Genomic DNA, 14049 nt, shown 5'->3' on the forward strand with positions numbered 1-14049 from the left:
TCTCTCCCCAGTCCATTAAAATAAAGCCCATTGTTATGGTTATTCAATAAAGCAATGATAAAATCACAAAAGATCTCAATAAATCATCCAGCTGTACAGGCTAAAAAATATTTTCTGTATGTGCACATTTATACCCTGCGCTATTTATCTTGCCTGTGTGTGTGTGTGTGTGTGTGTGTGTGTGTGTGTGTGTGTGTGTGTGTATACATCTATATCTGTGTGTCTTGGTTTAGTAAGATGACCCGGTGCTGTAGCTGGATAGATTCATCAGAGCAGTTAAAAGAGGATTTCTCCTGGATTTGCGGTCTCAGTGACATCATAAATTGTGCTGTCAGACCGAGGCATAGTTTTCCTCAGTCAAGCAGCAGGGTGCACCCTGCTCTAGCCGTTTGGCTCAAATAGAATGGTTAATTTCTGGGCAGACACCCCCTGTGCTGCCTCCCGCCTCCTTGCTCTTCAGACAAACTCTGTCCATTCCTTCCATTAGATTTTATTGAGATGTATAAAGTAACATGGAGGCACACACATGTCAGCATGCTCCCACACTCGCACACATACATAACGACAAGCATAGGCTCTGAAGAGTGCACACGCACACACGCATTCACACACACCAAGGATACGGCTCATTACCCACAGCTGGCTGCAGCCTCTTGGTTATACAAAAGATGAAGGGGTGGGTACTGCTGTATATTCATGTATTTGGCTGTCTCCCAAATGTTAATTTGCTTTTAGCTGGCCAAGATTAGAGCTAATTCCTTCCCGGTGCACACTATAAGTAAGCGAGAATGAAGGCATTTGGAGACTTGGCTTGTATATGGAGTGAGTGACACTGAAGGAAGTTACCAGTGTTACCAAATATTCCCTCCAAAGCGTCATCAAAGACTTCTTTATCTTTCACTTGTGAAGCTTTTTCCTTCTTTGTTGTCTCTCACTAAGCAGACTTCTACCTCACCTGACACTGCAGAACTGTCAACTTTGTTTTCCTTCCTTCTCTCCTCCATCTCTCCCAGAGATGGCCTTATGGGCCAGGCATCTTTGGCATGTCAACTGAGGCTACTGACATCTGACCCCGGATGCAATCCCAAGTTGCTCCTTCAAATGCTGCTTTACAGAGACTGTCACCTGCCCAGAATACTCCTGGAAAATTCTTGTAAGTCTGTCGTTTTTGCATGCATACGTGGATTGTTACATGTTACTGGATAAGGGCTATAGTGTGTGTGTGTCGTGGACATACCTGGCTGTCTGTCTTTTCGGGGACAATTAAAGCCACGTTCTTTCATTCTTTAAAATTACATTTTTTTAATAACTCTCTGATCCCAAAGAGAACATGACAGGGAAGTGTTTACCTCTGTTTTAATTGCAGCGCTCTAATATCTTAAGTACGTTTTACAGACCTTGGGTAAGCTCTATCCATTTTATGAAGTTATAATCAGCATCTTTGCCTTCATCATCATTTTCACCTTGGTCATCATCATCACTAAATCAATAGAGTGCAGTAATAAACACTCAACAGGCACAGGCGAAACACACGGCCTGACCTTTAAAGATTTTCCCTTCCTTCCTTTCTCCACAGTCTTCTCAACAGTCTAACCTTTAAAGACTGTTGTGCACTCGCACATTAATTCACATTATAGCGACCTCATTAATAACAACTCTCACTGTCTTGTTCTCTTGCTCGGTCTGAGTCTGACTCAGAGGCTCCGCAATGCTTCTTTCTGCATGCTGCCGTAAATCAACGCTAGGAGCGCTGACTCTCATGTGTTATCACGGTGACGTGGTAATTAACCAGGAAGCAGACAGACAGAAGGAACAGCCTGACTGAATGCCTACACTACTGTGTTGCCTCTGCACTTCCACATACATGTACATATTAGCGTGTGTTTTGAAGCACTGTTGATGAAAAAATTCTAGTGTGACTAATAGATGGTTTGGTGAATCCACGCTGTTTCAGTTAGACTTTATTATAGCTAATTCAAGGCTCTTTTTTTGTTGATGGTTCATTTTCTAACTCTTTGTACCTGCCTTATCAAAGCACACTAACTTATGAGAAAACTGGCCAGCCAACTAACAGACCTTCGCACTGTGTAATAATTTCAAAACATACCTTCTCTACATCTACAGTATCACTTTTCACATTTGTACAGCTTACCCTAAATTAGAGGTGTACAGATGCACACACACACGCTCACAAACACACACACACACACACATGGCCTTTTTATTATCTTCAGCGTGTCTGCTTCCAATTACAGAGGTCTACAGAGAGGGCCCTTGTGACTGGTTGACTGGCTGTCCGGAAGATAAACAGGTGTATGCATTGGCTTCGTATCAAGGTTGGATAAGCTTAGAGACAGAGAGGAAGGGGGGAAAAAGCATTTGAGAAATCAGCATAGAAACAAAAACACATTGGAATTATTGTGTGCTGCAGGAGTAGTGGAAACTCCACAGAGATGTGCCAGCACACTGACATGTTTTTCTGAAGTCATCTGCTGCTCCATAATGGGATCATTATTATAAGGCACCTAGTTAACCTGCCATGTTATCCAGCACCCCAAGTGGAAATTAATGTTAGTCACCCCTGTTTCCTGGACCACTGCAGCCACAGCAGTGAGATCCAGAACACTCTCTCCTCAAGGACCAATTACTAGACAGGCACTGAATAAGATGATGGTGTAATCCACACAATGCCACCTAATGGACTGATTGGAGGTCAGGCTGTTTGACCACTTTGGAGTCTACGTGTTAGATTTGTTATTGTGAATGAAAATAGCCATGAGGGATGCAAAGGGAGTCTTGGCTAGAGGGACAGAAGAAATCAGCTTCCATGAACAGTTTGAGCACTTCCTACCTGCATGTTATTAAGGTGGCTAATGTTACTGTCACTGGGATGCTGCAGCTAATTTAGCCCTGCCATTTTAAAATAGTTCAGCATTAGTCAGAAGGAAGCCATGCTGCCCTTCATCACAGCGCCCCCTCATTGACTGCTGCGTTACATACTCTCTCCTATTCAAATGGCTGTCATCTCCCACACAGCTGACTGACAGACTGCTGGATGTCTGCCACCTCTGGAGCAATGGGCTTTTCCTCAGCAACCCCTGTCAACTTAACACACACACACACTTACGTGTAAGCACATAGAACACATATATAGACATCCATATGGGTTACACACACACACACACACACACACACACACACACACACACACACACATATACACACCTCGATCCTCAGCCCTATTCTCAGACAGCAACCCCCACAAGGACACCCTGTCAAAACCCCTTCCTTTTCACTTCCTGTCTCCGTGTACTGTGGATACCACAGCCAGGGGCTTTGAAATCTGTTTCTTTTTCTGTTTTTTTATTGTCTCTTTTCCTCCATCTAACACAGATGTGGATTTTTCTTCCCCTTCTACTCCACAGTGCCTTTTGTTCACCCGTTCTGTTAACATGTGTCAGGTTGGGAAGCCTTGACATTTTCCAATGTGCTTTTGTTCATGGAAATCAAAATGCTGCTTCACAGAATTGGGTTTTGTATCTTTCTAAACCTACATCCATAAGAGTGATATTTTCTGGACTATAGTTTGTAAAAAAAAAAAACAAAAAACAAAAAAAACGCTGTACACTCGCCTACACACCCTTGGATGTATGTGTGTGCACGAGTGTTAATCTTTTGTGCATCCAGTTTTTTGTGCCAAGTGGTCCAGAATATCAAGATTTCATTAATCTGCACATTAATTTGTACTGTTCACAGATGTGTGTCACCAAAATGACGCTTAATTTTTCAGATTTTTGCCAGGAGAACAGCTCAGAAATGTCTACAGAGAGCTGCAAGGCGGGAGATGATTTCATGATGTCATTGTTCAACCTTTTCTCTTGCCTGAATAATGTTCCTAAGGCCTTGACTCAGGCCCTTCAACCATACCTGGAACGTGCACACATATGGGAACATCTCTACACTCTGGCAGGTAAAGTAACAACCTTGCTGCTGTGTCCTAATATTTAGCAATTGCTGCCACAATTTGGCATTGCACTGATTTCGGAATGAGCAGTTGTACAATCTCTAGTTTGTGTGCTCTAGTACTGTAACCCTGGATTCCTTTTACTTTGGAAATCAGGTGTCAGAGCTGGGAGTGACTTCATTCCAGAGTTGTGTTCTAGTAGTAGCAGTTGGAAAAGAACAAAAATGGCTGCAGATGTTCATATGTAGAACCTGGTCAGTGCTCTATGTACGGCCTATTTAGTCAGTCACAAATACACAAAAGTGGTAGCACAGAGTACATGCTTTACAGTTTTACAACTTTAGATGCACTACTGTTTTAAAGTTGGGGTTTGTAGGGCTTCTCTGACTTTCTGAGTGGGAAATCTGATTTGAGGGGGCGCTACAGTTGAAAATTTCAACTAGGAACTCCTAGGATTTTCTACTTCCTACTTCAGAAGTGTGTCAAACACACTGTGCCTAAAGTATGTGTTAAAATACAGCACTTTAAATCAGGTTAGTTTTAAAATGAACAGTTCGTGATAAACTGGAGAACATGACAAATAATCATTACATGAATTTCCGAGTAGTGAATTGAAGTAAATAAATTAAAATTGCATATATTTCATATTGTGTTGGCTGCCCTCCTCCTGGTCTCTTCTGGTGTCTGGCAGTGGCTCTTTTGGGTCCTGTTTGTTGTAGGGTACTGACACTGGATCACGGTTTGTTCCAGCAGGTCCTCCAGATGTTCAATCGTTTTGGGATCTGGAGAGTTTAAAGGCCGAACGAACACCTTGGGCTGTTATTGTTCCTTACGCCTCCGTAAACAGTTTGTGCCGTTTGGCAGGGTGCCTTTGTCCTGCTGCCGTGGGGTTGTGTGCTTGGCCTGGAGCAACATTTTAGGCAGGTGCTACAGGTCAAAGTGAGCGCTACAAAACCTGATGTCTCTCAGAATATTGCATTGTAATGCGATTCAATGTTATTCAGTGCACCTTGCCAGATTTTATGTTGAGTCTAATTGGTGAATTTTTAAATACTATGGTAAATCTTCCCTCAAAGAATATCTCAATTTTATTTTCTCTAAAGGCCAGTGTTGACACTGCATGAACATGAGCTAAAGCATAAGTATACTTTTACACAGACTATAGTTATTCCCCAACTCTCTCTGCCTCTTTCTAGTGCAAGTTTTAATACAGAGCTTAATCTGAGCTCCTGTGGAGTGTGAAGCTCTTTTCAGTGGTGATTCTTATATCCTGGGTAAGTGGTAATTATTGTAGCATAAATTAGGGTGATTGGAGAAGAGTATTTAGATGGATACTGAGCAAGGGAGGGGTCGACAGAGTGAATGAAGGGGAAGAGAGCTAGAGTGTGCCGCAGAAAAATTCTCAATGTCATCCAATCAACATTTATCCTCACAGGGTAATTAGTTTAATTATTGGACCGTTCCAAATCTTTGTATTATAATTTTGGTTACAGGATACCCCCAGTGCCCCCATTTCTATTTAAACTGTACTCTGAGTTAACTCATAGATTACATTGAGAGCTTCACTATTTCTCCGCTTTCATTGACGTTTCATCACACTGTACCAGGTTGCTTGAGATCAATACACAAGTCAATACAGTTGCAGGTGGTATAGAGTCTGAGAATCAAGTGACTTTGAAAAATAGGTCTAGGTCTCACCTGCAACAGAGCGCTTGTCCTTCGAAAAGCTATATCATTTTCTGTTCCGTTCTCCTCTTTTTCTGCGGCTAAGGTTACTTATTTTGTTAGGCGTCCTTTGAGATTTCAGTGCACTTTTAGTGCCGCTTCAGTACTGTTTCTCCCGATTGTAGCCTTTGGTTTTACAGCCGGGGCTGTAGGAAGTTTATGAGTGCCATACAACTTCATACTGTAGTTAGTCTGCCAACAATATGAGCGAGATATAAAAGGGCAAACCGATGACAAACGGTAAACCTGGAGAACGTAGCAAGATTCGTGCTATCAGGCCACCTGGATTTGATCGAGAGCATCTGATTTTAGTTTGAACTTGAGTACTCACATTTGGTGCAGATATTTTAAGAGAATACCATAACACTATATGGATTCATATAAATTATTTATGGCTCTGTTTTTTGTCATTCTTTGAAAAGTAGAGTTATTTCTTGACTTTTGATTTGTTGCTTTAAAAATAAACCCCAAAGCACAATAACTATAACATGAAATGTCAACTGATCTAATGTGTAAGCATCCACTCTCCATTTTTTTATCAGTATACAGAAACATGTTCATATTCCTAGTGCAGGGATAATTAGAACAGTATAAGGAGGTTTTCTCTAAAGAAACTTATCATTCGTATCATTTTGAAAGGTTTTGACAACATATCCGCCTTTTTCTGACATAGCTAAAAAATTCAGATTAAACACAAAGTATTGATTTCAAATTTAACATTTTTAGTGCAAAGTATGTGAATTCAGTAACCTAACAAACCTAACAGTTTGTTGCTGTAACACTAACCTTGTACTTTATCTTATGCAGTTTACCAATATTTTTTTCCCCAAATCTTAAAACTAAATAATAATTACGGTCTGGAGTCATTCATCTGATCTTCTTTAGCTGACCCTTGTTTTAAAAAATCTGCTTCCTTTGTTTATTATTGTCAGACACCACACGGACAGTACCTATAGTTGTCAGCTGTGTCCGGGACATAGTCACAAAATCCACCAATAGCCTTCTGCAACACCTCGTCTCCATGGTTTTGGGTTGGCAGGCCACAGAGGAGCCTGGTGCAGCCTTGTTCAAGCGTACTGTGCCAGAGAATGTCCTGGCTAAGATACCCAAGGACTGGAACTACACACCATTGGATGTAAAGGGAAAGGACACTGTTGCTAAAAGTATGCACAGACTGAGTTTTGCACATTCAAGATAAAATTCAAGGAATTTTACTAACATTTCTTTCTTCTTCTAGCTATCATATCCTTAGCAATTCAAGCATTGTCCTTCATTTTCACCAACCTGCCAATGGCTGTAGCATCCTTGCCACTCCCGATCCGCTTTCTATTCCAAGTGGCAGAGAAGCACCTTTCCCAGCATGCCCGGCAGCTGCGGTTAGTGGGCCTGTTGATCTGGGCCTTGCTGGGCTGCCTGATCCAGGGCCTAGAAGACCCAGACACACTAGAACAGATCAGTGGTCTGGCTCTGGACCGCTCAGCAAAAGACCGCCTGTCCCTGCTGGCAGAGTGCGTACAGGCGGCCATAGGCATTCAGCAAAAGGTAATGGCTGAAATTGATGTGGTAGCCACAACAGGTAGAGGGTTTAGTTAGAAATTACAAATAGTAGTGGGTTGTACCAGACCTATAATTTCTGTATATGATGACTGGCTTAATGTCTGTCATATTTTTATTCATTTGCCTTGTTAGGGTGTTCCCAAACCTTCAGTGCACAAAGTTATACAGGCCTTGGAGGAAAAACGACCAAAGTGGACACAACTGCAGCTGCAGAAGGCCCGCAAACTCTGCTCAGACAGGTAGGAGGATATGGAAAGAGGTCAACATTAGAATGGTGCCAACAGTAGCTTAAGTGCTATTTTTTTCTTAGTCCATCTTCCCTCTCATTTAGTATAGGCTACTGATGTCAGCCTCAAAATCTTTTCATAAAATTTATTTCCCCGAATGTAATTTTGTGATCGTCAAAAATAAGGGCTGACTGTCTGCTGAAGGAGGAGGTTCAAATGCATCAAACTGACTGATGGTATGTTTCGCTACTTGCCAGAATTACCTAGAAAAATACTAAACAAATGCAACTTAGACATGCATTTCTAATTGAGCATTCAAATTTTGATGTATCATGTAACCAAGATAATTTTTTACTGACAATCTGTATGAGTAAAATCAATGAATCTCAGATTTGTTTGTTGTGCTAAATGATGCACATGCTTGACTGAATGAACTGCAGTGTGGACTGATGGGAAAACAGCTTTCGTTTTTGGCTGATCTGTGACCTTTGGCGTTGCATTTTGCTGCTTGTTCCCAGAAATGTTGTCTTCTGGTCGCTCACTTAATCATAGCAAACTCCGGACACATTCATCCTCATATAAAGTTGATTCAGTAGCGTAACCATTTAAAAAAAAAATGAAATAAATAAGGACACTGAATAGATTATGACCAGTTCTAGGAAATGCTGTCTGTTACAGTGACAGGAAGAGGGGGTAAGTGCAGAGAAAAAAAGGCAAGAGACGAGGCGGCTGAGGGGTGGTGAGGGGGTGGAAAAGTGAAAGAAGAGTGATTATGTATCACCTGTCGGAGGCATTCAGTGGGATCATTACTATTCATTAAACTAACCTTCACAGGGAAGTGACGCCTGGCTTGTAAACAATCAGAATACAGTGTCAGAGAGAGAGCGAGGAAGAGAGAGAGGAAGGTTGTAATAACTCCAAAAACAACTGGCACTTCTCTTACTGGCATCCCGTGCGCACACACATTCAGAGTAAACGCCTTCACAAAAAACATTTGGCCCTACACGATCCCTCTTCAGTTCCTTCATCTTTACCTTCCTCTTTTCCTTTCCTAACTGTAAACCACTACCACCACCCCCTCCCCAACAGCACCCACCTTGTCTTTGCAAAGTAATTTGTAGAGGGGAAGATTATTGTTCTCCATCATGGTGACCCTGGCTGGGCTGACGGGATGCATACACAGATGAAGATGAATGCAGTTATTCCTTGGCGGAGGTCTGCCTCTTTCAGGGCACATTGGCCCTAATGACATGATTGATAGGCTGTCCCAAATCCAGAGGGGCCCTCATTAATCACCCTGCTGACTGAATCCAATCATCTGCTTCACCTGCACAGTGATGGACAGGAAAGGATACAGCGCAGGTGCTGACACGGATGCACAGCCACCATCACCGACAACACCACCGCCAGGGCGCCGGGCAAAAGAATGAGGCGATGTATATGGACGAGACGGGACTCCTCTTCTTTTGCAACTCTCAATGTCAAACAGCCAATGGCTGGCTGACAGGCGACACCGTTTCTGCCACTTTATAATTACAAACGTGAGGAGAGAGAGAACAATGACAGGGAGTGTATGTGAAAGAGAAGATTTGATGGACGGTAGTGTGATACCCATCCATACAGGAAGGGCAGGAAAACGGTGCCGGCATTCACCTGGGTTGGGAAAATACAAGCCTACGGACCTTGACATACAATTACATACAAGCTTCATACACACACGCACTCCAGTCCAGTGCAACGGCATCCTTTGGTTAAAATGTCTCATGTATCTCATGAATTATAATGAAAATAGTGAAAATAATTTTGGTATTTCTTGGTCATTTTCACCACAGAAGATTTGACTGGTCTGATTGGTTTTCAGATACTAGAGCAAAATGTAATTTTTTTTCTTTGCCAAGACTTACATTTTGAAGTTCTTTTGCCTTGTGAAGTAACTGAATAAAAAAAACAAACTTTAATTTTAATACAGTTAATTTTCCAGTCATAGCAATTTCTAAATTGTAGCCCAAATTCCTCTCCAAACTCGAAGATACTTCCTTAGCCAGAGGTGGTATTCAAATATAAGCCGACACCCTGCCTCCTTCTGCTCCTCTCATCTTCTATGTTCTTCACTCTGGGTTTTTTCTTTGTGTTGTCTTTACTAAGTTCTCCTCTTCCCATCTCTGTTTCACTCACAGTGTATTTGAACAAGGAAGCGAGAGAGGAGTTGCTGCAGCTGAACTGACTGAGCAGAAAATAGGCCTGATGCTGCTGGAGGTCTGCCACAAAGCAGGTGGCAGCAGCTACCTGAGGCAGATCTATCACATCATCCAAGGCAATGAGGTAGGGAAGTACTTGCTCTCCCCAGCAATTAGGTGGCTGCTGGCCTGAGGCCGCAGGCTGTTCAGGAGGGGGAGACAGAGGGAAGAGGGCTGCTGCTTGTGTGCAGTCTGCTTGTTCTGATCGTCTTTTGTTCAAGTGACCTCAAGGGTGCAAACCTACAGTGATTTCCAGTGTAATACACTCACCTCACATAGAGCAGAGGAAGCCTCGTGGAGTTACTAGACTCTGTGGAAAGCTTTTTGGAAGAGATTTCAATGAGGAAGAACATCCCTTTAAAACTCAAGTGGAAGTTATTTTATGAAATTTACTTCAAAAACCATTCTTCTAAAAGTCCCCAAATCGATTAGATTTTATTAGCCTATTGTAGCTAAAGTTTTCTGATGTCTAAAGAAGATCTTTGGTGGTTGTTGAAAAGCTAAAAATCATATTAAGTTGTTTTAACTGGTCTAGTAACACTTTTTTGGAATGTTGCCGTTTCCTGTCCAATGAAAATCAAGTTGAAAAAGCAAAACATTAAAGGTACAGTAAATATTTTTTTGAGATGACTTAATAGAAAAAGAGAATACTGTACTCATAAATAGTTAGTGTTAGTCCAACAAATTGATGCATTCTCACACACTTACGCCATGTTGCCATGCCATCTTGAAAACTTGGACGTCCTTCCACCTAATTGTGTTTTATGGATGCTGCTAACTGAAGTTGGGGCTCTATAATGCACAACAGCAGTTGTTGATGTTTACACATCAACAACTGCTGGTTATAAGTTAACATTATGCCAGCTTGGCTCAAGTGTCCTGAAATGTACATACAGTTTGATTGCATTCTCACATTATATGTGAATTTTGTGTCTGATTCCATTCATTTTTAAATGAATACTGGACAGTATTCAAAAGTTTGCAATGGTTATTAACAAGCCTATCACAAGACACAAATGCTATTTTTGTGGGTTTTTTCCATCTTTTTTTTTTCTTTCGGTCTCTGAAGTCGCTTGTGTATTTCTGTAATGAGCACACCATCCCAGAGAGTTCGTAGTGCTGCTGGGAAGACTGTTAACCCTATCCATTCTTCTGAATGCAAACATGTTAGTTTTTCTAGCATGAAACAAGGACATGACATACTACAACTAAATCTTAAAAACTTTATTCTTCATGCTAAATGAAAAGGATATTAATTTCTTTAGTTTTAATTTATTTTTAATGCAACACTTCTTTGACATTTAGTCTTAAGACTAATATAATTAATATAACTACCTAAATGAGCCTGGTTATTTATTTTTTACATTTAGATAATTTAGATAAATTGCATTACCAGATCTCTTTACCTTTCTCTGTCTAGTTGGAGTTCATAATCTGTATCTAATAGGATCCAGCATGGACATGTAGAGTATGTGTTTTTGATGTTTTTGAAGTGTTAACACATATAACTCTGCTCGGCAATTTGAGAGAATGTGAATGGGAACCGCAAGAATCAAGAGTTGTCCTTCTGGCAGCTCCAGCGTCTCTACCCAGCCAAGGTCGAGGCAAGACATGCAGGTCAGGGACAGACTGGGTTGGTGGTGAGGTGAGGGAGGAGAAGGTCCAGAGGCCATGTCAAGCTGATGGATGGGAATATACCGAATTCACACCAGGATGCCTATGTGTGCATGAACACACACATAGAGTCATAGTGTACAAAGACTCATTGCTATATGCTGGACCTATTGTGAGACACATGCATTACAACTACAGCAAAGGTTACAGAAACAGCACCAGAAAGTGCACTAGTGTAAAAAACCTGTTTCTCTTTCGTTCCATCTGTACGTATTTTGTTTTGATATGTGTTTTTCATTGCTTTATTCATTCACTGAAATATGGCTCAGGGTGGAGCCATACACGTAAGTAGACGCTAAAACTCCACTAGACTCTTTATTTGTTTGGTCTGTTCGATCTTCTTTGAGTTTAGTTATTTTACTTATACAAAACCTTTTGGCCTCACTCTAGTTGTCAGACTTTTTCTTTACAGCTTATTTATTATCAGTCTTATCAATCACATTGCATCCGTCTCCTGTGTTTCTCTTCTTCCATCCCACCCTCATAACCTGCTTACAGGAACTGCTGATGTCTAAACTGAGTGGAAGCTCAGACTTGCCAAATGATCCTCCTCTTTTTGTGAAGTTTGATCTTGGCCCCGAGAGTCATGTTGGAGGTGCCCGTTTCAATCCTCTCCACCAGTTTGACCACATTGGCAAGAAGAAGCTGGATCAGGTGTGTTAAGCCTTTTAAGGTTAACATTGTATTATATTCTGGTAGCAAATAAGTGTTTAAAACTTGTTTTAGTTGTGTGAAACATCTTTGATATTCATGTGAACTTTTTCCAGTTTTCAGACTTTGTACTGTGTGGGTGTACTTGTGACATACAGCGTGGTGTCATTATAACTTTCACCGAGGCCGGAAGCTTAATGTTGAAGGTTAGAAGCTCTTTGAGTCTCTAGTGAACTGGATACTGTGGTAGTCTCTGAAGTTGTCAGGTCTTTCTGGGGCTTGGCTTTCCTATTCCCCTTAGGTTGCTGTCTTTTTCCGAGCAGGAGTTAGGCTGGCAGGAAGAAAAGAACGCCGAAGAGGTGAAAAGATGAGAGAAGTTTTTTTTTTTCTTTTGTAAAGAAGTGAGTAATGTTAAAGGAGAGTGCAGTCTTAAAGTGCACTTCTTTGGGGCTTTGAACCATGTAGCCTCTTATCCTGAACCTATCCCCAGGAGTGTCACCATGATGTTCATTTAATTGTTAGGTTTTTTGTTCTCCATATCAGGGTTGAGTCTACCTACAGGTAACTCACTGTAAGAGTTGCTCGCTTTCCCCCTCATTTCCCCTCTATTACTATGATACCCCCCACTGTTAGGAGAGATACAATGGTACTTATAACACTTACAGCAGTAAGTATTTTCTCAAGATAGGCCTGTGTGTTTCTGCTTTCTTTTTTTAAGGATTAGAATTATAACTTTAATATTTATATTATTAGAGTTGAATACAATTCAGTTTTATTTGTACAGAACCTATTCAGTCAACAGTCACATCAAGGTATTTCATATTGAAAGGGAAAGACCCTACAATATTAGAAACCTCCAGTAATCAGACAATCTGCTATGGGTAACCACTCGGCAACAGTGGGAAAGAAAAACTCCTTTTTAACAGGAAGAGCCCTGCAACAGAGTCGGGATCAGGGAGGACCAGCTATCTGCTAAGATCAGTTGAGGGTGATTAGAAAGAGAAGAAACAAAAAGGGAAACATAGAGTGATAAATACAGAACATAAGCTATGAAAAAGATTTGTATTTGTGACTCTTATATTTGTCCCTTATAGCAGCTTCAGTTCTTGCTGTGGCTTTTCAAGAACATTAGTCCCATTTAATTTCTAAGACTTGGCCTGTTTTCGGCTTATCACAGGAGGCTGCATAGCTTTGCATAGAAACACCCTATTAAGAGAATGATTAAAATGCCTTCTCCGCTTCAGGTGCCTGTGTTGTTTGTCAAATAAAATGGAGGGAGGAGGAAAAAGTTACACCCATCAATCACAGATGAGGAAGAAGCAGAGGGGGGATCGGATGGATGGATGGAACGAGTAGAGTTCTCCTCCTTTTGTCAATAAAACTCAGCCTGGAGTTAAGAGTGACATTTTACAATCAAAGCAATCTGATTTTTATTTGCTTTCCCAATATGGTGATGGTGCCAGGTGTGTGTGTTCCCTGTTCACATCCACACGCAGGCGTGTGTGTATTTTTAAAAAAGAGTGAGAGTTAGCAATAGAGGGAAAGAAAAGGAGAAGGGAAGGTGGGGGGTTGGCAGAGTGCCATTGAAGATGGAAAGAGGAAAAAAAAAAGGCATAGCAAGAAGAGTAACGACTCCCTCCAAAAATTGATTTATCTTTCTATAAATGATGGCTACATCCCCCAAATGGATTTATAAATTAATTGCTGTCTTATTGGAATAAAAACCTTCTTGTGCGGACATGATTGATCGCCTGATGTCGGTGGCCTGCGCTGGAGACCCCCCTCCTCTTTTGTTAGTGGGTCCCAGCTGGAGCGGTAATGCACTGATGGTATTAACCCTGATTAATAACTAACAAACGCTATCCTCATACATCAACAGAGTGCTGTGGTCGACTGGGCATGGGACTGGGCAAGGCTGCTCCCAGCCTATCAGGGCATGAGTCGGGTCACCTTCAGAGCTCTGCTGGCCAACAGGTAAAACATTTCTGTTGCAATATATGTATTTTTATGTGTC

General features: G+C 41.4%; 1 protein-coding gene across 1 annotated transcript in view; it reads left to right on the forward strand.

Moving 5' to 3' along the window:
* kiaa0825 (KIAA0825 ortholog) overlaps window positions 1-14049 on the forward strand; it is a 114761-nt gene that overhangs the window by 38150 nt on the left and 62562 nt on the right. Inside the window, exons 15-22 of the mRNA XM_085368136.1 lie at window positions 1014-1153; window positions 3791-3970; window positions 6622-6852; window positions 6927-7231; window positions 7379-7485; window positions 9651-9795; window positions 11883-12038; window positions 13915-14009. Coding sequence (XP_085224262.1) covers window positions 1014-1153; window positions 3791-3970; window positions 6622-6852; window positions 6927-7231; window positions 7379-7485; window positions 9651-9795; window positions 11883-12038; window positions 13915-14009 — 1359 coding nt within the window. The remainder of the gene's footprint in view (window positions 1-1013; window positions 1154-3790; window positions 3971-6621; window positions 6853-6926; window positions 7232-7378; window positions 7486-9650; window positions 9796-11882; window positions 12039-13914; window positions 14010-14049) is intronic.

Source organism: Diplotaxodon limnothrissa, linkage group LG12 (genome assembly GCF_057381915.1).
Source record: "Diplotaxodon limnothrissa isolate DT_005_m linkage group LG12, D_limnothrissa_male_GT1.1, whole genome shotgun sequence".
Lineage (NCBI taxonomy): Eukaryota > Metazoa > Chordata > Actinopteri > Cichliformes > Cichlidae > Diplotaxodon > Diplotaxodon limnothrissa.